At 41.9% G+C, this 23,361-nt stretch overlaps 1 protein-coding gene and 1 pseudogene across 2 annotated transcripts in view; one reads left to right on the top strand and one right to left on the bottom strand.

Moving 5' to 3' along the window:
* OCA2 (OCA2 melanosomal transmembrane protein) overlaps positions 1-22,588 on the top strand; it is a 284,022-nt gene extending 261,434 nt beyond the window's left edge. The window contains exons 22-24 of one of the 2 annotated variants that reach the window (XM_070801365.1): positions 4,709-4,802; positions 20,887-20,980; positions 21,853-22,588. In XM_070801365.1, coding sequence (XP_070657466.1) covers positions 4,709-4,802; positions 20,887-20,980; positions 21,853-21,937 — 273 coding nt within the window. In that variant the 3' untranslated portion in view covers positions 21,938-22,588. The remainder of the gene's footprint in view (positions 1-4,708; positions 4,803-20,886; positions 20,981-21,852) is intronic. The other variant, XR_011570128.1, reaches the window with a different exon arrangement.
* LOC109564974 (chromobox protein homolog 1 pseudogene) lies at positions 2,520-3,529 on the bottom strand (annotated as a pseudogene).
* Positions 22,589-23,361: the final 773 nt, after the last annotated feature.

Raw genomic sequence — 23,361 nt, 5'->3', positions numbered from 1 at the left:
CATCCCTTGTGGCTCAGCTGATAAAGAATCCACCTGCAATCCAGGAGACCTGGGTTCAATCCCTGGGTTGGGAAGATCCCCTGGAGAATGGAAAGGTTACCCATTCTAGTATTCTGGACTGGAGAATTTCGTGGACTTGTACAGGCTCAGTAGTTTTGGCACATGGGCTTAGAATTCCCATGGCATGTAGAATTTTCCCAGAGCAGGGATGAAATTTATATCCCCTGCATTGGCAGGTGGATTCGTAACCACCAGACCACAAGGGAGTGTGTGTATGTGTGTGCTCAGTCGAGTCCACCTCTTTGCAAGCCCACGGGCTATAGCCTGCCAGGCTCCTCTGTTCATGAAATTTTCCAAGCAAGGATACTTGAGTGTGTTGTCATTTCCTTCTCTAGGGTATCTTCCTGACCCAGGTATCGAAACTATATCTCCTGTGTCTCCCACAGTGACAGGCAGATTCTTTACTGCTGAGCACCAAGTCCATCTTTTTTCTTAATGTAGTCATTTGTTGTTATAAACTTCCTCTTAGAATCATTTTTTCTGTATCTAAAAACTTTTGGTGTTCTGTGTTTCCATTTTTGTCTAGATTTTAAAATTTTCCCTTTTGATCTTCTTTGACCCACTGATGCTTCAGGAGCATGTAGCTTCATTTCCAACATTCATTTCTGTATTTATGAGTTTTCCAGCTTTTTTCCTGTTATTTAGTTTCACACCATTGTAATTAGAAAAGATAATTGATATGATTTCACTTTTCTTAAATTTCTTAAGACTTGTTTTGTGGCTTAACATATGATCTGTCCTGGAGAATGCTCAGAGTGTGCTTGAGAAGAATGCATTTTGCTGCTATTGGATGGAATGTTCTATATATGAGTGTTGAATGTGAAAGTGAAAATCACTCAGTTGTGTGCAGCTCTTTGTGACCCCATGGACTATACAGTCCATGGAATTCTCCAGGCAAGAAACTGGAGTGGGTAGATATTCCATTCTCCAGGGGATCTTCCCAACCCAGGGACTGAACCCAGGTCTCCCTCATTGCAGGTGGGTTCTTTACCAGCTGAGCCACCAGGAAAGCCCAATACTGGAGTGGTTAGCCTATCCCTTCTCCAGTGGTTCTTTCTGACCCAGGAATTGAACTGAGGTCTCCTGCATTGCAGGTGTATTCTTTACTAGCTGAGCTACCAGGGAAGCCCATATGACTGCTAGGTCCATTTATTTAAAAGTGTAGTTCAGGTCCATAGTTCCTCGTTGATTTTCTGTCTGGATGATCTGTTTATTGATTAAAATAAAGTATTGAAATACACTGATTTCTTAATATTTGCTTTATATAATTATGTACTCTGTTGTAGGGTACAGATATATTCACAATTGTAATAATCTATGGATGAATTGACCCCTTATATAATGGCTTTTTTTGTCTCCTAACCATTTTTTACTTAAAGTCTCTTTTGTCTGATATGAAAAAGCTACTTCTGCTCTCTTTCTACTTGTATGGATATCTTTTCCCATCACTCTACTTTGAGCCAATATATGTCCTGTGGTAGCATATAGTTGGGTCTTTTTTTTTTTTTTTTTCAATTCCTTCAGTCACTCTGTGCCTTTTGATTGGAGAATTTAATCCATTTATATTTAAAGTAATTTTTAAAATAAATCTATATAGTTTTATTAAGACAAAAAACTGACAGTGTTGATATGAAGTTTACATTTAAACAACTTTTCACAAAAACCTAACACAGGCCTAAAAATTACAATGGAGTTCTAGATGCAGATCAAGATGATGTCAACAACTGATGGATCTCATGACTCAAGACAGCGTTTTGGATTTTAGTTAGTTCTTAGGATTAAAAAATTTGTTTTGTTTTAAAGTGAACCACTGCCCCAGTATGAATATTTATCTTCTCCTGAGACCAGGGCTTTTGAAATCATTCAACTCTTGAACTTGTGCTGTCAGTGACTGAACCCTGCCACCAATGGTTTCAAAGTTCAAAAAACAGAGGCTCCAAGAGTTTTCCACCCTATGAGCACCGGCCCTTGTCTTTCCCTACTCACTTACCTCCTATACCACTCTCTGCCCTTCCCTAAATACTTCACCAGTGGCTTGGATGGAGAAGCTGATATTTGTAACTTCACAATAGGAAAAGAAAGGGTCTTCTTGTCAGTTTCATGAGTAGCACCTCTAAGACAGAATGATCTGCCTGTGTATACACTCCAGTAAGACTTATCCTCCTCAACCAGTTTCCATCCCCCAAATGGCAGCTTTGGTAGCTTCTTATTCCTTTGTTGGGAACAGCATTAAGCTCAGGCAGGGAATACCTTGGCTTCTAAGTTTCAGGCATTCACAGATTTTAAACAGTCTCTCACAGTCCTCATTTAGGTTGCCAATGACATTTTTTGAAAGGATACAATATTCTGGACACAGAACCCAATCATCATTAGTTGTTCTTTCCTTTGTTTCACCGTTTCCCCAAATTTTAACAAAAATGATCCTAACCCATCTCCCTCCTTTCCCACCCCACCCCACCCACCCCAAATAATACACCAGTAATAGCCAAAAACTACACACATGCTACGCTGTAAAAATGCAGAGTTAACACTATCGGGAAGAAGGCTGTGTGGGTTGTGGAGATGCTCTTTGAAGATCTACAGTACCTCTTGCTCTCCCACATCCCATTCTGCGTTTTGTCCTTCATAGAAGGCCCTTTGCTTTTTTTTAAAGCAAAGTTCAGAACGGGTTGCCTTGAAACACTGACCCTCCTTCCCCTCCACCGGGATGGGTGTGCAAACTGTACAGCATGGAACGGTTTTGAAGCCCTTGGGCTGCTGTAGGGCACAGAAACTATACTGGCTCTTCAAAGGACATCTTCTCAAGCCACCTTTATGGTGTCAAGACAAGGAGAACTCCTTCTTTCCCCACTTGAAACCCACAGTCAGATGTGACAGGGGCTGGTATTCAAGAAAGTTAATTCTTATCATCTTTTTTGTCATCATCCTCTGAGGGGTAAGAATGCCACGTCAGCCTTTCCTCATAGAAGGATATGACAACCTGCGGGCACTTGACATTGGCTTCCTTGGCAGGGACCAGATCAGCCTCATCAGAGTTCTTCCATTTCATTAGGAACATGAGTTCTCCACTGGAGTCCGTAGCTCCAATAATCCTCTCTGGTTCCAAACCCCGGGCAAAGCTTCGAGGCTTTTCTGACTCTTCTTTCTTCTTCTTTGGTTTGTTCTCCTCCCCCTTATCTTCCGAATCAGAATCAGCTTTGCATTTGCCTCCCTCTGATTTATCTGTCTCGTGTGCTGTTTTCTGTGACTGCAGAAACTCAGCAATGAGGTCAGGGCAATCCAGGTTCTCTTCTGGTTCCCATGTGTTATCCTCATCTGAGAACCCCTTCCACTTTAGGAGATACTCCACTTTGGCCTTTACCACTCGACGGTCTAGAACTTTTTCCACCACATATTCTTCTTCCTTTTCTTCTAGCACCTCCTCCACTTTCTTCTTGTTTCGTTTTTTCCCCATAGTGCCCGCCAGCTTTCTGGTATAAAGGATGACGCTGGTAGCATTGTCTTGGTCTGCTCAGGCCGAAGGGCGACGCGCAAATGCTGGGCCCATCCCAAATCGCTTCAATCTCTGGCTCCGGACTCGCTGCCCTACCCTCTCCATCTTCTCGCGCTCCTTGCCCTCTAAAGTAATTTTTGATAGGAGGACTTCCCAGGTGGCTTATTGGTAAACAACCCACCTGCCAAGCCAGAGACGTGGGTCCAATCCTTGGCTCAGGAAGATCCCCTGGAGAAGGAAAAAGCAACCCATGCCGATATTCTTGCCTAGAGAGTCCCATGGATAGAGGAGCCTGGCAGGCTACAGTCCGTAGGATTGCACAGTCAAATATGACTGAAGCAAACTTGCATGCATGCACATGGTTTTTTGCTGTCTGTGATTTTGGGTAGTCCTTTCCAGATGTGTTACTGTTGGAGCCCTCCTCCTCATGCTCTTTACAGAGGTCCATACAAGGCAACTGCCCCAAGGCAGAAGGTCCAGGGGCCCCTCTTTAAATTCTAATGGGCTGAGGTATCTACCAGTGATAACATGGAACAATATCTCCTGAGCATACTGGAAACAGGCCCAGAGATTATGTGTTCTTCTGGGCTTCATTATCAGCATGAGTCAAAAGGGGGCCTGTTTATGGAACACAAATTTCTCAGAGAAAGGTTTACCTGCATGCAGTTTGGAACCAGAAATCAAGTCTAGCTTGGCTATTTAAAAGATCTGCATCTCTCCAAGTCTTGATGTCCAATCTATCGATTGAGGGAATAGCAATCACACCTGGAGGATGTTTGAGAATGAAATAAGATGATGTATTCATAGAGTTAATGTAGGAAGTGGTCCACTTCAGGGCTAATATATACTGGTTAGATGTTTTAGTCCCAAGCACTGTGTGAGATTCTATGCAACTTCACCCCATGTAGGATCCACAATTGCTTGGGGCAGCTGAAGAGGAGGACCAGTTGGTCATGTGGCTGGAAACAAAGACTTAATCATAGGCTCAAGCTCAAGTTTTTTGATTCTAAAGTTTGCTTAGGTTTCCTTTTGAACGTCCTGTGCTCTGTTCAGTTTGAGTGCTAAAAAAATGCTTTGGATTTTGCAAGTTGGTCACAGAATGGGTAACTCCTCTGGGCTTTCATGGACATGAGGTAAGTGTCTTTTCCTCCACAGATTCCCGTGCTCCTAAACCTGAGCAGAGACCCTGAGGTCAGCCTGCCTGCTCCACCACTCATGTATGCCCTGGCCCTTGGTTCCTGTCTGGGAGGTAAGCGGGTATTGGATTTGAGGGAGGGCCCCCAGACACTATGGTGAGCCTGAAGTGATGATTCAGTTCAGTTTAGTTCAGTTGCTCAGTCGTGTCCAACTCTTTGCAACCCCATGAATTGCAGCATGCCAGGCCTCCCTGTCCATCACCAACTCCCAGAGTTCACTCAGACTCACATCCATCGAGTCAGTGATGCCATCCAGCCATCTCATCCTCTGGCGTCCCCTTCTCCTCCTGCCCCCAATCCCTCTCAGCATCAGAGTCTTTTCCAATGAGTCGACTCTTCTCATGAGGTGGCCAAAGTACTGGAGTTTCAGCTTTAGCATCATTCCCTCCAAAGAAATCCCAGGGCTGATCTCCTTTAGAATGGACTGGTTGGATGTCCTTGCAGTCCAAGGGACTCTCAAGAGTCTTCTCCAACACCACAGTTCAAAAGCATCAATTCTTCAGCGTTCAGCTTTCCTCACAGTCCAACTCTTACATCCATACATGACCACTGGAAAAACCATAGCCTTGACTAGACGGACCTTTGTTGGCAAAGTAATGTCTCTGCTTTTGAATATGCTATCTAGGTTGGTCATAAGATTCCTTCCAAGGAGTAAGCGTCTTTTAATTTCATGGCTGCAATCACCATCTGAAGTGATTTTGGAGCCCCCCAAAATAAAGTCTGACACTGTTTCCACTGTTTCCCCATCTGTTTCCCATGAAGTGATGGGACCAGATGCCATGATCTTAGTTTTCTGAATGTTGAGCTTTAAGCCAACTTTTTCACTCTCCTCTTTCACTTTCATTAAGAGGCTTTTTAGGAGCATCAGGAGGCTCCTCTTCACTTTCTGCCATAAGGGTGGTGTTATCTGCATATCTGAGTTCATTGACATTTCTCCTGGCAATCCTGATTCCAGCTTGTGCTTCTTCCAGCCCAGTGTTTCTCATGATGTACTCTGCATAGAAGTTAAATAAGCAGGGTGACAATATACAACCTTGATGTACTCCTTTTCCTATTTGGAACCAGTCTGTGAAGTGATGATTAATGAATGCCAAATTGAAAGTAAAGTAAGAATAAGTAAAGTAAGAATAGTTCATGATTTCCTAAGTGGAAACCTATCTTCACCTTTGACTGGCGAGTTCTAGCCCTACTCAGTTTCTCTGCAAAGTGTGTTACTTTCCATTCTCTGCAGAACTGCCCCTGACATTCTAAGCCTGTGGCTTGAGGATGGTCATTACTGACATCTCAAAGTTAATGTCTTCTCACACTGCATGCAGATGTGGCTTAGTGGCTTAGGTTTAGAAGCAGATTTTGAATCAGAAACCATCCTTAGTGGCAACTTCTTATTCCCTCTTTTAAGGAATGTGTGTTGTGGGTGATGGTGGGTAAAGTGATGAATGTGTGAGCTAAGAAGTAGAGACTTTAATGTAATAATAATAAGAAAAATTTTTTAAATTTTTTCTTGGGCTGAGAGAGTGTTTTGTCTTTTGGAGACATTAAAAAGTCAATTAGAAGAAGCGTCAGGAGAGACTAACCTCTGGTGAGTAAACACGGGGGTTTGGATGTGATTGTATTTGGAAGGAGACCTAATCACCTGTGGGAACACAAGAGGATTGTGAAAAATCTTAGACAAACACAATAGATACCTTTAAAATTTTTGTTTTTGCTTCCAGGTATGCTTAGATAATCTATCTTTCTTTGTTCTTTGATTGGTCTCTAACTATTAAATCAACAACTTTGTTTTTAGTGTATCTTCAAGTTTATAGAGGGGGACTAATGCCATTCAATGAAGTTGTTATAATCTGGAGACAGCTAGTTCACCTAATTCAGCGACTGAGGACTCAAATTCTGAGTTTAGACTTGTTAAAATGGTCCCCATCTGAGATCAGCAGCACGAAAAGCAACACCTGCATTCACAACCACATTTAATCAACTGCATTCACAACCACATTTAATATCAGTGATAGAAACAGAATCCAGAGACACCAGGAAATATGTCCACTGTGTGGAATTTTGTTCATTAAACCTTATTGAGCATCTTCTACTTTTATATGGTGACATTGTCTTCCTGAGTGGGGAGACAGTCACCTAAGTTAGGATTGCAATATAAATGGATCCTCTCATGGCCATGTAGATAGAGTGCTCAGGGAGCACCATGGAGGCTGGAGGAAAGTCAGGAATGGCTCTCCAGAGAGGGAAGTTTTGGGCTGCTTCTCAAAGAATAAGAAGCCTCCTCGACTGGTTCTTATTCACCCAGAACATGTAGAATGAATAGAATAGAGGGGATTATCAAGGAAAGAAGTTAACATGGACCACTTACATGGCTAATAACCCAAAATATGATTAAACATTTGGTGATTGAGACTCTTTTTAAAATTTATATATTTTTAATTGAAGGATAATTGCTTTACAAAATTGTGTTGGTTTCTGCCATACATCAACATGCACAACCATAAGAGTACATATGTCCCCCCTCTTATGAACCCCCTTCCCACCTCCCACCCCATCCCACCTCTCTAAATTGTCACAGAGCTCATATTTGAGTTCCCTGTGTCATATAGAAAATTCCTACAGGCTATCTATTTTACATATGGTAGTGTATATAGTTCCATGCTACTCTCTCCATTCATTCCACCCTCTCCTTCCTTCCTTTCCTGTGCCCACAATTCTGTTCTCTATGTCTTTGTCTCCACTGCGGACCTGCAGATAGGTTCATCAGTACCATCTTTCTAGATTCCATATATATGTGTTAATATACCATATTTGTTTTCTATTTCTGACTTACTTCACTCTGTATAATAGGCTCTAGGTTCACCCACCTCATTAGAACTGGCTCAACTTTCCTTTTTATGACTGAGTAATATTCCAGTAATATTTTATATATGTACCATAGCTTCTTTAATCATTCATCTGTTGATGGACATCTAGGTTGCTTCCATGTCCCAGCTATTTTAAATAGTGCTTCAATGAACGTTGAGGTACATGTTGCTTTTTAAATTCTGGTTTTCCCTGGGTATATGCCCAGTAGTAGGATTGTTGGGTCATATGGTCATTTTCTTCCTCGTTTGTTAAGGAATCTCCATACTGTCTTCCATAGTGGCTGATAAGTTTATATACCCACTAACAGTGCAAGAGGGTTCTCTTTCCTCCACACCATCTCCAGCATTTATTGTTGTAGATTTTATTTTTTTGCTGAATGTATGTATTTTCTTTTAAAAATATATTTGTATATTTTAATTGGAGGATAATTACAATATTGTGATGGCTTTTGGCATAGATCAACACGAATCAGCCATAGGCATACACGCGTCCACCCCATCCTGAACCCCCCTCCCACACCCCTCCTTACCCCATGCCTCCAGGTTGTCACAGAACACTGGTCCTGGGTGCCCTGCTTCATGCGTCCAACTCACACTGGTCATCCATTCTACATATGGTAATGTACATGTTTCAGTGCTATTCTAACCCTCTCCTTCTCCCACTGGGTCCAGAAGTCTGTTCTTTATGTCTGCTGTGTCTCCTTCTGTACATAGGATCATCAGGACCATCCTTCTAGATTCCATGCTGCTGCTGCTGCTGCTGCTAAGTCGCTTCAGTCATGTCCGACTCTGTGCGACCCCAGAGACGGCAGCCCACCAGGCTCCGCCGTCCCTGGGATTCTCCAGGCAAGAACACTGGAGTGGGTTGCCATTTCCTTCTCCAATGCATGAAAGTGAAAAGTGAAAGGGAAGTCGCTCAGTCGTGTCCAACTCTTAGCGACCCCATGGACTGCAGCCCACCAGACTTCTCCATCCATGGGATTCTCCAGACAAGAGTACTGGAGTGGGGTGCCATTGCCTTCTCTGCTAGATTCCATATATATGCATTAATATATATCAGTTGTCTTTCTCTTTCTCACTTACTTCACTCTGTATAATAGGCTCTAGGTTCATCCACCTCATTAGAACTGACTCAAATGCGTTCCTTTTATAGCTGAGTAGTATTCTGCTGTGTATATGTATCACAACTTCCTTATCCATTCATCTGCTGATGGACATCTAGGTGGCTTCCATTTCCTAGCTAGTGTAAATAGTGCTGCGATTAACATTGTGGTATATGTGTCTGTTTCAATTTTGGTTTCCTCAATGTATATACTGAGCAGTGGGATTGCTGGGTCATAGAACAGTTGTATTCCCAGTTTTTTAAGGAATCTCCACACTTTTCTCCATAGTGGCTGTACCAGTTTGCCTTCCAACAAACAGTGCAAGAGAGTTCCCTTTTCTCCACACCCTCTCCATTTATTGTTTGTAGACTTTTCGATGATGGTCGTTTCTGACCATTGTGAGATGATACTTCATTGTCGTTTCGATTTGCATTTCTCTGATAGTGAGTGATGTTGAACATCTTTTCATGTGTTTATTAGCCATCTATATGTCGTCTTTGGAGAAATATCTGTTTAGGTCTTTTGCCCAGTTTTTGATTGGGTGTTTGTTTTCTGGTATTGAGTTGCATGAGCTGCTTGTATATTTTGGAGATTAATTCTTTGTTGGTTGTTTCATTTGCTTTGTTTTCTCATTTTCTGAAGGCTGCCTTTTCACCTTGCTTATAGTTTCCTTCATTGTGCAAAAGCCTTTAAGTTTAATTAGGTCCCATTTATTTATATTTATTTTTATTTCCATTATGCTGGGAGGTAGGTCATACAGGATCTTGTTGTGATTTGTGTCAGAGTGTGTTCTGCCTATGTTTTCTTCAAATAATTTTACAGTTTCTGATCTTACATTTAAGTCTTTATCCATTTTGAGTTTATTTTTGTGTATGGTATTAGAAAGTGTTCTAGTTTCATTCTTTTACATGTAGTTGACCATTTTCCCAGCACCACTTGTTGAAGAGACTGTCTTTTCTCCATTGTATATTTTTTGCCTCCTTTGTCAAAGATAAGGTGTACATAGGTGTGTGGATTTATCTCCAGACTTTCTATTTTGTTCAACTGATCTATATCTCTGTCTTTGTGCCAATACCATACTATCTCGATGACTGTAGCTTTGTAGTATAATCTGAAGTCAGGAAGATTGATTCCTCCAGTTCCATTCTTCTTTCTCAAGATTGCTTTGGCTATTTGGGGCCTTTTGTGTTTCCATACAAATTGTGAAATTATTTGTTTTAGTTCTGTGAAAAATACTGTTGGTAGTTTGATAGGGATTACATTGAATCGATAGATTGCTTTGAGTAGTATACTCATTTTCACTATATTGACTTTTCCAGTCCAAGAATATGGTATATTTCTCCATCTATTTGTGTAATCTTTGGTTTCTTTCATCAATGTTTTGTAATTTTCTATATACAGGTCTTTTGTGTCTTTAGGTAAATTTATTCCTAAGTATTTTATTCTTTTCATTGCAATGGTGGATAGGATTGTTTACTTAATTTCCTTTTCTGATCTTGCATTGTTAGCATATAGGAATGCAAGGAATTTCTCTGTGTTAATTTTATATCCTGTGACTTTACTATATTCATTGCTTAGCTCTAGTAATTTTCTGGTGGCTTCTTTAGGGCTTTCTATGTAGAGGATCATGTCATCTGCAAACAGTGAAAGTTTTACTTCTTTTCCAATCTGGATTCCTTTCATTTCCTTTTCTTCTCTAATTGCTGTTGCTAGGACCTCCAGAATTATTTTGAATAGTAGTGGTGAGAGAGGGCAGCCATGTCTTGTTACTGATTTTAGAGGAAATGTTTTCAAATTTTTGCTATTGAGGATAATGTTTGCTGTGGGTTTGTCTTATATGGCTTTTATTATGTTGAGGTATATTCCTTCTATGCCTACTTTCTGGAGAGTTTTATCATAAATGGGTGTTGAATTTTGTCAACAGCTTTCTCAGAATCTATTGAAATAATCATATGGTTTTTATCTTTTAACTTATTAATAATGTTGTGATAGACTTGCATATATTGAAGAATCCTTCATCCCTGAAATAAACCCGACTTGATCATGGTACATGATCTTTTTAATGAACACATTAAAAATTTTGTTTGCTAGAATTTTGTTGAGGATTTTTGCATCATGTTCATTGTGATATTGGCCTGTAATTTTCTTTTTTTGTGATGTCTTTGGAATCAGCGTGATACCTTGTAGAATTAGTTTGAAAATATTCCCTCCTCTTCTGTTCTTTTGGAAGAGTTTTAGAAGGATAGGTATTAGCTCTTCTTTAAATGTTTGAAAGAATTCACCTGTGAAGCCATCAGGCCCTGGGCTTTTGTTTTGGGGAAATTTTTTTCATCACAGTTTTGATTTGATTGTTTGTAATTGGCTTTTCATAATTTCTGTTTCTTCCTGATTCACTCATGGAAAGTTGAACTTTTCTAAGAATCTGTCCATTTTCTCTATGTTTTCCATTTTATTAGCATATAGTTGCTCATAGTAGTCTCTTATTATCCTTTGTATTTTTGCATTGTCTGTTGTAACTGCTGCTTTTTCATTCCTAATCTTGTTGATTTGGCTTTCTCCCTTTTTTGCTTGATGAGTCTGGCTATTGGTTTGTCAAATTTGATCTTCTCATAGAACAAGCTTTTAGTTTCATTAATCTTTACTATTGTTTCCTTCCTTTCTTTTTCATTTATTTCTGCTCTGATCTTTATGATCTCTTTCTTTCCACTCAGGTTTTTTTTTTTTGTTTGTTTGTTTGTTTTGTTTTTTTTAGCAGCTATGTGATGTTTTTCTTGTTTCTTGGGATAGGATAGTATTGTTATAAACTTCCCTCTTAGAACTGCTTTTGCTGCATCTCATAGGTTTTGGATTGTCATGTTTTTGTTGTTAGTTGTTTCCAGGAATTTAAAAAATTTTCTTATTTCTTCAGTAACCTATTCATTAAATGTAAATGTATTGTTTAATCTCAATGTATTTGTGTTTTTTACAGTTTTTCCCCCTGTATTTGACATCTAGTTTCATAGCATCTTGGTCAGAAAAGATGCTTGATATGATTTCACTTTTCTTAAGTTTACTGAGGCTTGATTTGTGACCCAAGATGTGATCTATCCTGGAGAATGTTCCATCTACACTTTAGAAGGAAGTGTATTCTTCTGTATTTGGATGAAAAGTCCTGAAGTTATCAATTAGGTCCATTTGGTCTTATGTTTCATTTAATGTTTGTGTTTCCTTATTAATTTTCTGTTTTGATGATCTGTTCTCATTGATGGAGATGGGTCTTCTCTCTCTGAAGGGCAGCACTGTGTCTAGAAGTAGGTTTTGGGGTGTCTATGGGTTAGATATGGCTTTTGGCAGCCTGTCTGCTAGTGTGCACTGTTGTGTTTCTGTTTTATTGAAGGATTGTGTGGGGTATCTGGGCACTGGTGCTTGCTGGCCTTTGGGTGGGCTTGGTTTTGGTGTTGAGATGGAGGCCTTTGGGAGGACCCTCATCTATTAATGTTCCCTGAGGTCATGAGTTCTCTGGTGGGATTGGGATTGGGTCTCTCATCTCAGGGGTCCAGGCTCAATGCATACTGAAGCTCCAAGACCTCACAAGCCACACAGCACAAAAAACAAGTTTCCAGTACTCTTGGTGAGGGCAACACTCTGCAGCCCAGAACACCCAGCAAGGCTTATACCAAAGTCCTCTAATGTTTCTAGGAAGGTCTTTTGACCTGTTTTGGGCAGCATGGGGTTAATTCAATCTCAGATATGGCCTTATTCCAACTTGCAGTTGCTCCTAATGTTCACAGTTGCCCCTGAGGTCCCCAGTCTGTTCCCCACCTGGACATGAGGGGACAAAGATCAAGGCTCATTAGGACTCTTTCACTCTCTTGGGCTCGAGAAAGGGGAGGGTGTGACAGCCACATATGTGTTGTGCTGGAGCGTGGCTGTTCTGCTCTGTTGGATATAGTTACAGTCTAAGATAGATTGTGAGTTCTTCCAGAGGAAAGGGGCACAGTTTGTGGTTCCCTAGAAAGACCTCAGCTGTTAAAGCTCCCAGCAAGTTGCGGGAAGTAACTTGTACCTGCTTATAGCCTGGAGGTAGCTGCAACATCTGGGATCAGGACCACATCCATGGTGTTTTGTCTGCTGCCTGTAGCACCCCTCCTGGCTTTGGCAATGCTAGTCATGTCTATTTCCTCAGCCTTGTTTTAGTAGCGCTCTCAGTGTATCCTCATAGCCGCTAGCCCCCTACCTCTCCCTGGGATCTTTACTCAGCCTCTGGCCCAGGATCCACCCTCTGCTGCAGGCCAAGGTTCTTAGCCACTCATCCCGGTTCCCCACCCTACCCTCTGGTCTGGGCTGAGGCTTGTGAGCTGCTTATGGGCTGAGAAGCTCTGTTGGGCAGCTTTCTGTGTATTTTGTCTTCTGAGCCCCACTGCTACATGGCACTCTGAGGTTCCACAGCTTCCTCTTGGTCCCACCTGAAAGGGGATTTCCTAGTGTGTGGAAACTTCCTCCTTCATGACTCCTTCCCTCCCTGGGGGCACAAACTCCTGTCTTGAAGTCCTCTGTCTTTCTTTTTTTAATGTGTTTCTTTTGTCCTACCTCATTCCAGGGAAATTAGCTTGCCTTTTTGGAGGCCTGGGGTCTTCTGTGGTCATTTAGAAATTGCTCTGTAGGAGTTATTCCATATTTTGATGAGTTTTTTTTTTTTTTAATGTATTTGTGGAGAGCAGCCGATCTCTGCCATCTTCTCCGCCACCCCCCTCTTTTTTTAGCTTAAAAAAAATTTTTTTTTATTGACATATAGTTGATTTGATTGATTTCTTTAATGATCCATTTGTAGTTTAATAGCATGTGTATTGGGGCTTCCCTTGTAGCTCAGTCAGTAAAAAATCTGCCTGCAGTACAGGAGACCCAGGTTCGACCCCTGGGTTGGGAAGATCCCCTGGAGAAGGAAATGGCAACACACCCCAGTATCCTTGCCTGGAAAATCTCATGGACACAGGAGCCTGGTGGGCTTCAGTCCATGGGGTCGCAAAGAGTCAGGTACAACCGAGCCACTAACACTTACTTACTTAACATATGTATAGCCTCAAAGTGTTTGTGTTTTTAACAGGTTTTCTCCCTTTAATTGATTTCTGATCTCATAGCGTTTTGGTCAGAGAAGATGCTCTATATGATTTCTATCTTCTTCAATTTACCAAAGATTGATTTGTGATCCAGATGATATCTATCCTGGAGAATGTTTTGTGTACACTTGACTATATTTTGCTGCTTTTGGATGGAATTTCCTATAAATTAAGTCTATCTATTACATCTATCTGGTCTAATATGTCATTTAAGGCTTGGGTTTTTTAAAAATTAATTTTCTGTCTGAGTGATCTGTCCCTTGACATATGTGAAACTCTCAAATCCCCTATTATTGTGTTACTGTCAATTTGCCCTTTTATGACTGTTAGTGTTGCCTTATCTATAGATATGCTCCTGTGTTGTGTGCATATATATTTCCCACTATTTTATCTTCTTCCTGGATTGATTCCATAATAATTATGTGTGTCCTTCCTGTCTCTTGTAACAGTCTTTATTTTAAAGTCTATTTTATTTTTCTGATACGAATATTGGTATTCCAACCCTCTTTTGATTTCCATTTGCCTGGAATATCTTTTTCCATCCCCTCACTTTCAGTCTGTTTCCATAGGCCTGAAGTGTGTCTCTTATAGATAGCCTATATAATGGTCTTTGTTATATCCCTTTTAGACAGTCTTTTGGTTGGAACATTTAATCCATTTACACTTACGGTAATTATCGATATCTATGTTCTTATTTTTATTTTTTCAATGGTTTTTGGTTTTTTTTTTTTTTCTTCTGTTCCTTTTTTGTTCTTTTCTCTTGTGGTTTGATGACCATCTTTAATGTTGTTTAGTATTGTATTTGAGTTGCTTTTTCCTTTATGTATGTGTTTCTACCATAGTTTTTTGTTTGCATTTCCTGTAAGATTTTGCTATAGCAGTATGTGTATACTCATTTCTTTTCATTCTTTTCTCTCTCTCTCCACACACACACACACACACACACACACACACTGGTTCCAAATTGGGAAAGGAGTGCATCAAGGCTGTATAGTGTCACCCTGCTTATTTAACTTACATGCAGGGTACATCACATGAAATGCCAGACTGGATGAAGCACAAGTTGGAATCAAGGTTTCAGGGAGAAATATCAATAACCTCAGATATGCAGATGACATTACCCTTATGGCAGAAAGCAAAGAGGAACTGAAGAGCCTACTGATGAAAGTGAAAGAGGAGAAAGGAAAAACTGGCTTAAAATTCAATATTCAGAAAACAAAGATCATGGCATCTAGTCCCATCACACAATGGCAAATAGATGGGGAAACAACGGAAACAGTGAGAGACTATTTTTTGGGGCTCCAAAATCACTGCAGGTGGTCACTGCAGCCCTGAAATTAAAAGATGCTTGCTTCTTGGAAGAAAAGCTATGACCAACCTAGACAGCATATTACAAAGCAGAGACATTACTTTGCTGACAAAGGTCCGTCTAGTCAAGGCTATGGTTTTTCCTGTGGTCATGTATGGATATGAGAGTTGTATCATAATCAAAGCTGATGGCCAAAGAATTGATGCTTTTGAACTGTGGTGCTGCAGAAGACTCTTGAGAGTCCCTTGAACTGCAAGGAGATCAAACCAGTCAATCTTAAAGAAAATCAGACCTGAATATACATTGGAAGGACTGATGCTGAAGCTGAAACTCCAATACTTTGGCCACCTGATGCGAAGAACTGACTCATTGGAAAAGACCCTGATACTGGGGAAGATTGAAGGTGGGAGGAGAAGGATACAACAGAGGATGAGATGATTCAGTGGTACCACCGACATGCATTTGAGCAAGGTCCCGGAGTTGGTGATAGACCGGGAAGCCTTGGAATCACAAAGAGTTGGACATGACTGAGCAACTGAACTGACTGATACATACATATGTGTGTGTGTGTGTGTGTGTGTGTGTGTGTGTGTATTTATGTTATATATGTGTGTTAAGTTACTGGTTTCTTATTTTTAAATGGAGTTCCCATTTCCTATATTTGTACTTTCTTCATAGTTCCTGGTTTTGATATTATATTTGTGTATGGCTGATTTCTGGCTTTTTGCTTTTACTGGTGAGCTTTCCTATTTGTGATTTCTTGTTTCTAGTTGTGGCCTTTTTTCCCTGCCTAGAGAAGCTCCTTGCCTTGGTGGTGCTGAATTCTCTTGGCTTCTGCTTGTCTTTAAAGTTTTGTTTTTTTTTTTATTTCTCCCTTGAATTTGAGTAATAACTTTTCTGGGTAGAATATTCTAGGTTGTAGGTTTTCCCCTTACATCACTCTGAATATATCATGCCACTCCCTTCTGGCCTGCAGAGTTTCTGATGAAAATTCAGCTGATAGCTTTATAGGAATTCCCTTATATTTTATTTGTTGCTTTTAATATTTTTTCATTGTATTTAGTTTTTCTGAGTTTAATTAATATGTGTTCTGGTATGTTCCTCCTTGGATTTATCCTGTATCTTCATTTCCTGGTCTTGTGTGATGTTTCCTTTCACATTGTATGGAATTTTTGGACTATAATCTCTTCAATATTTTCTTAGGCCCTTTCTCTTTATCTTTGTCTTCTGGGATCCCTATTATTCAAACGTTGGTGAAATGCACCAAACAAACAATGTTGTGTCTTCATTTCTTTTCATTCGTTTTTCTGTATTCTGTTCCATGACAGTTATTTCCATGGAAGAGGGTCTGTTTTCCAGTTGGAGTAGAAGCACTGAGAGTTGTGTTCCATGTGGCTTTATTGCCCTGAAGTGTGTGCTCTATTCCTAAGGAGGTCAGCACGAGGGGAGTGAGCCCTGTATGTGCACATCAAGTCTATATGCCACCCGTGCAGCCATTTGCAGTTCTGCCAGAAGCAGCCCAAGGTTGTGTCTCTTGCTCTGTTGTATTCATCCCAGACCTCTTGCTAGGCTGTTGCTGGGGGGCAAGGTTTTGTGACTGCTGGTCTTCCCAATGGGGCCTAGGCTGCCTCTGTGGTGGGACTCTCCAGGACCTGTCTATTCCAGATCTAGCTCTAAGCTGTACTGGAGGTGGGCAGAACTGAAGGGCTCCTACTGGGAAAGGAATTACTTTGTACCACACTGTAGGGACTCTCCATGGTAGATAAGTGATTCTGTGATGCCACCAACCAGCTGCTTTATGCATCAACAAAGTCCACTGCTGCCAAATTTGCCATGGTCAAGGTCACAAGCCTGTCAACACCGGAGCTGTGCAGTGCTGTGAGCATGCTGACAGTAATGTTCCTGTGGGCACTTATCCTCTAACCTGCATGTGCTAATGGTGGTGCTCCTACGGCAGACTTATGCCCAGCTCTGTGTGTGCTAATGATGGACTCTGAGTTTTGGCCTGGACTACACTCCAAGCCCTCTGGAACTAGACCATATTCTCTCTCAGGGTCCTTCTGTTGAAGCCTGTGTTTCATTGCCTAGCTGGGCAGGGCACATTAGAAACCCTGCCCAGTGCCTTTTTGGGGTGGGAAGTGGCATGAGGTAGCAACTGATACATGTACAGCAGCTGATACACATGCACTCCTTGCAAGTAGAGTTCATGCCCCTCCTGTCCTAGAAGACCTCTATGAAGGAAAGGGGGGGTTCCCAGGGGGAGGGACCACCTGTGTGGACCTTTCCTCTTTTACAACTTCCTTCCAGAGGTGCCAGGCTCATTCCAATGCCTTTTCCCCCGTCCTGCTCGGTTACATGGGAATCATTCCTGCTGCTTCAGTTGTGTAAGAGATCTCGTGTTAGCTTTCAGTTGGTTTTCTGTGAAATTCGTTCTACATGTAGATGTATTTTTGATGTGTTTGCTGGGGGAGGTGAGTTCCATGTCCTACTCCACCATTTTGATCCAAAAAGAGTATTTTTCGAATATTAATCCTTAACATGAGAGAAAGAAAGTGTTGCCTTTTATTTTTTAGAGCTCACTCAAGTTCTTGAATGTGACCCTGAATTATGTGTGAAATTCTCTTTTGTCCAGAAGGAGAGTTCTCAATGTTAAATCCTGGAGTAGCAATTTTTGGGATGCAAAGCAGATGCTACTCAGCTACTGAGGTGTGTGCTCTGTGATGGAGGCTGGCAAGGCCCTCTGAGGAACATTTGCATGTCAGCATGTTGCTTCTCCGTGCCTGGCTTTCTTCATGGGGACACTGAGGATCTCAGTGCTCAACCCTCTGAGCATTTTCTCTCTGCCTGTCTGATCTCAAGCCCGCTGCACATCTCCTACATTGTGCCGTGTCTTTGGTAACAGGCTTCCTGTGAGCCCCTGAAGAATATGAGCCGATTTCCATGCGGAATGACCTGCTAGGGTGAGAGGGAGAGCCTGCCTAGGGTTAGGCAGTTAAGAAGAAGCTAATGGAAGTCTGGGGTCGGGGGAATGTGGGAGCCAAGGCAGATCTCAGAACTAAGATGGTAATCCAGACTCAGTTCTGGTCGTAAAAAATAGATAAACTTTGGGGACTTTTAGGATGGGTCTACTTCCAAACTTGGAGAAGGCAATGGCACCCCACTCCAGTACTCTTGCCTGGAAAATCCCATGGATGCAGGAGCCTGGTAGGCTGCAGTCTATGGGGTCGCTAAGAGTCGGACACGACTGAACGACTTGACTTTCACTTTTCACTTTCATGCATTGGAGAAGGAAATGGCAGCCCACTCCAGTGTTCTTGCCTGGAGAATCCCAGGGATGGGGGAGCCTGGTGGGCTTCTGTCTATGGGGTCGCACAGAGTCGGACACGACTGATGCGACTTAGCAGCAGCAGCAGCAGCTTCCAGACTCATTCAGGTTGTTGGCAGAATCCAGTTCCTTGGATGTGTAAGACTGGATATCCCATCCCTTGCTGGCTGTCAGCTGAGGCTGCCCTTAACTCCTAGAGGCCTCTCTGGTTATGGCCTTTGGACCTAAATCTCAGAACCAGCAATGTTATATGGAAGTCTCATGGTGGGAATTCTTCCACCCCCTTGGATCTCTCAAACTCTACCCTGGGCTCCCTCCAGCTCTCCTCTAGGACCTCTCCTACCGCTGTATTGCTGCAGCTCCCTGGAGTCTCCAGGATCTCTATGACTCTTCCTCTGCGGCTTCTCTTCTGCTTCTAGCTTGAGAAAGTTCTCTACTTTTAAGGGTTCATGTGAGTCAGTTGTGCCCACTCAGATAACTCAGAGTAATCCCACATCTCAAGATCTATAACCTGAAATACTTCTGCAAAGACCTTCTTGCCATACATAGTAACATAATGACATAAGCACATGTTCTGAGGACTAAGGTGTAGGCTTCTCTATGGGGCTAGGGGGTGTCATCATTTTACTACCTGGAACAAGGCAACATCTTATAGTCTGGACTGTCCACCAACCAGGGTCTATGCCTCCTTTGTTGCCACCCTAAAATCTGTCCTGTCCAAGCAGTTTGAATGTTGGTCTGCCATGCCCTCCCCTGCTATGGGGCAGCTATCCCTCTCCCCTTGGTGATGGGCATTCCCCTCCTGACCTCCCACCTCTATTGCACCCTTCCTAAAATTCTGGGTGGGTCCATACACTTTGAATTACACTGAGGAACAGGAGGATTGTCATGAAACAGACCATCAGAAACATGGTGAGCACAGCAGACTGGGGCTTGGGCTTGGGCTTGTGGGGTTCAGAGCTCTGAGGAGACCCTGAATATTTTTATTAAGCTCTTAAGATCCAAAGTCTTATATTATTGACATGTCAAATATATTTAATCCTTAGAGCAAGCATGTAAATGGATGTGGTGTGCTATTTCAGGAGTTTTCATGGAAACTAGGTTGAACTCTTATATGGAATAAAAGCAGAAAGAGTGAAGTAAAACTTTGTGAGCCTTTGCCCTGCCTGCCTATGGACCTGGTAGTTGTGTTGGATGCCTATGTATATTTCAGGACAGTATAAGGAGTAAGTGGAGGGGGGACAGGATAAACCTCATAGGTGACACAGCTTATTATTTATTCCTTACTTCTCTCCATCCTCCATATTCCAGTGTGGAGTTCTGGGCCAACAGCACCTTGGGGCACAGCTTCCTTGATCCTTGCCCTCCTGCTCTGCTGTCCAGTATTAAAAAGTTACCCCTCAGGCCAATAAGGGCTGTTGGCAGTTGCAGATTTGTGTTTCACAATTCATAGTCCTCAGCGATGCACAATGCCAGAACCGAACTAACTTGGCTTAGCCTGGGTTCTGCACCCATCCCCAAACACTGACCTCTGTGGTTAGTGGATAAAAGATCCCAAAGGCGTTCACCTAGTAGATTCTACCCTTCCGTGATCTCATCTCTCTGTTGGTGTCAGGCTTGAGTTACATCCCTCACTGAGGCCACACTTGTGTATGTGTGTGCATGTTAGTCTCCCTGAAGATCATGCATTCTGTCAAAAAGGCCCACCCAGAGAAGCATCATATTATCCTGGTTGCTTACATCCATCTTTCCATACACACAAAGGATTTCCTGGTACATGTCCTGACCTGGAGTCCTAAAGGTGGTGGTTTTCATTTGAGATGAGAACCTCCTTGCATTTCTTATGTTGACTCTACTTTCATTTCCTCTGGAAGATATATGCCACCATGGCATGGTGACTTGCTAGTTCTCCCTAGCATTTCTTCTTTCCTATCACATTCAACAACAATCAGATCAGATCAGTCGCTCAGTAGTGTCCGACTCTTTGCGACCCCATGAATCACAGCACGCCAGGCCTCCCTGTCCATCACCAACTCCCAGAGTTCACTGAGACTCATGTCCATCGAGTCAACGATGCCATCCAGCCGTCTCATCCTCTGTCGTCCCCTTCTCCTCCTGCCCCCAATCCCTCCCAGCATCAGAGTCTTTTCCAGTGAGTGAACTCTTCGCATGAGGTGGCCAAAGTACTGGAGTTTCAGCTTTAGCATCATCAACAACAATAGCCCTATTCAAAAATGAATACTTGCAAGCAGTGAATTTATCTTCTGTTGGCTGATTTTTTTGTGTTCCCTGCAGATATTCACAAAAGCAATCACTTTCATAATAAACTGTAATCATCAAATCAAAAGCCTGTGAGATGGTTCAAGTATTACAGAACAAAAGAGAATAGAAGTCTATCTCCAGGATGAACTGAGATTTTATTTTATTTTTTGAATTTTGATTCTAGGTAACGGGACACTGATTGGAGCATCAGCAAATGTGGTTTGTGCAGGAATTGCAGAGCAGCATGGATATGGATTCTCTTTCATGGAGTTTTTCAGGTGCTTCAAACATTTATTAAAATTTTCTATATAGTCTAAATTTATATAGTCCCTGCTGCTGCTAAGTCACTTCAGTCGTGTCCGACTCTTAGCGACCCCATGGACTGCAGCCTACCAGGCTCCTTCATCCATAGGATTTTCCAGGCAAGAGTACTGGAGTGAGGTGCCATTGCCTTCTCCGATATAGTCCCTAAGCTTAAGTAATTAAAAATAAGCCACACATATTTAATATAAGTATGTTTTAATAATCAGCAAGACATTGGTATTTTATGTTGTTCTTTTGAACATTCCAATGGGGATTTGTGCCTTGACTGTCCAGAATGAGGGTGCATAATGAGAGTTTGACATCCTTCATGGCATTACCTAGTGAAAAAATTCATGATTGAAAGGATCCAGGAATACTGAAGACTGGGGGCAGCCTGGGAGCAGGTGCCTCTCAGGAACATAGCACAGAGAGGAGTCCCTGGATGGGGGAGTACAGCTGATGCCAGCTCCTGCAAAGGAGAATCTGCTCTGAGGGAGCTGGGTTTGCTCTGGGGTCCCAGGCCCTGCATGCTTGTTTTTTTTATGGCACCACTGCAATTTGGATGCAGGAACTGGGTAAAATAGTCATTGGTGGTGCCTGTAAAATAGTGCTGCCAAAATGAACTGAAATTTATTTGGGTGATACAGTGGTGGCTATCTCATGGAGGCATGCATCCACATCATCTAAGCTGAACCCAACTTTTTATTTCTAGAAATAAGAGACAATTACCTTTATGGATATATAAAGCTCTCAAGGCCACACTCTTTCACAATAACATAATTATAAATTCAGATCTCACGGTACTCTCCAGACACCAGATACCATAATCCACTTCTCTGTGTTTCAGGCTGGGCTTTCCAATGATGGTTGTCTCCTGCATGGTTGGGATGTGTTACCTCCTTGTTGCTCATATCGTGATGGGATGGAATTAGTAGATATACAATGTATGAAGACTAAGGGAAGCTTGACCCATCATCAATGTCAGTAGAAAACTGCCGCAAAACCACTCTTTGGAGAAAAAAAGGTGCTTACGATGGGGGTGCTCTGGAATGGAGACCTTTGCTATCCACATTCTTATTTGAGTGAAGCTGGCAAACTGTGATAAATACGAGATAACTTACCCAAGATTCTACTATAGGAAAATGTGTATATTTCAATATATATCTTGCTCTGTTCTACAGGAAAAGACACAAAAGGCTTGTGTTGTTTAAATGTCACTTCTCCTGAGGTGACTGGTTTCCTTCACGCAATCACTTTTTATGTTAAAATAATAATTCAAATTGTTTATACTCTGAATGCATACCCTTCTTGGGAAGGGCATACAATTTGTAAGGCAACATTAAATGTATTTAAAACATACTGCCCCTTGATAAAAGGTCTTAGAATTTGTTAGTCTCTTAGTTTTCAGTAGAGAAACTATTGATGTTGTCCATATAGGTCTGCTTCTGTGGATACAGCACGAGTAGAAGGAAAGTAGATCTGAATGGGCAGATGGAAGATACTTAGCTCTGTCCATCATTTTTGTTCTTCAGCAAATGAAAAAAGTGTTCATGTCTGCAATAAAAGAAACAATGAAAGTGCCACCAGATTTTCTATCAAGTTTGTCAATTCTCCTGATACTGTCTCCAGAATTAATAGGTAAACGATCCAGTACCTATTAAATCCTGTTTCATAATGATAGAAGGAGACAGCACTGAAGGAACAAATGGCTTTTCTATGAATATTGAAATGACAGAGTTAAACATTGTTGTGATGCCTCATGCATAAACCCTGAAGGTCCAAGAATGATGGGGACACACGTTTACAGTCTGAATTCAGATAGAGTGTTCTTCTACTGCATATGAAGATCATGTCCTTCTTGAGTTGCATTAGTAGCTATGTACAGGTTTGAGAGGCACCTCTATCCAGATTAAGGCCATGTGCAGGCAAGGGTGGAGGGACAGGTGGCCAAGCAACAGACACAACTAACATGGGAATTGGAACCACTTTCTCCTGAAATTTGTGTGTGCCTTGCAGATCTTGGGCCCCAGTCTCCTAAACACCACATAACAGAAGACAATGTGCATGCCTAACTTTATGGATCAGTTGGTTAGAGGATATTTGGTTTACAGCACACAGTTCGACTTTGCCTGGTGGCAATGTTTCCCACAAGGTCTTTGATCTGTAGCAGGGCCCAGTAGCAGCCAAGAGCTGCTTTTACAGTGAAGACTAGTAGTCAGAATGGGAGAGTATGGACCTTATCCAACCATTCATGCTCTGCATTGTGATTTCCCCATTGAGGTCAGCCAGAGACACTGGGACTGCTTCAATGTGCTATGCCATTGCAGAAGGCCCAATTGGCAAGGCAGCTTGCTTG

Source organism: Bos indicus, chromosome 2 (assembly GCF_029378745.1).
Source record: "Bos indicus isolate NIAB-ARS_2022 breed Sahiwal x Tharparkar chromosome 2, NIAB-ARS_B.indTharparkar_mat_pri_1.0, whole genome shotgun sequence".
In the NCBI taxonomy this organism is placed as follows: Eukaryota; Metazoa; Chordata; class Mammalia; order Artiodactyla; family Bovidae; genus Bos; species Bos indicus.
Note: the sequence above shows the minus strand (reverse complement) of the source record. Positions and strands in the feature narration are given on the sequence as shown.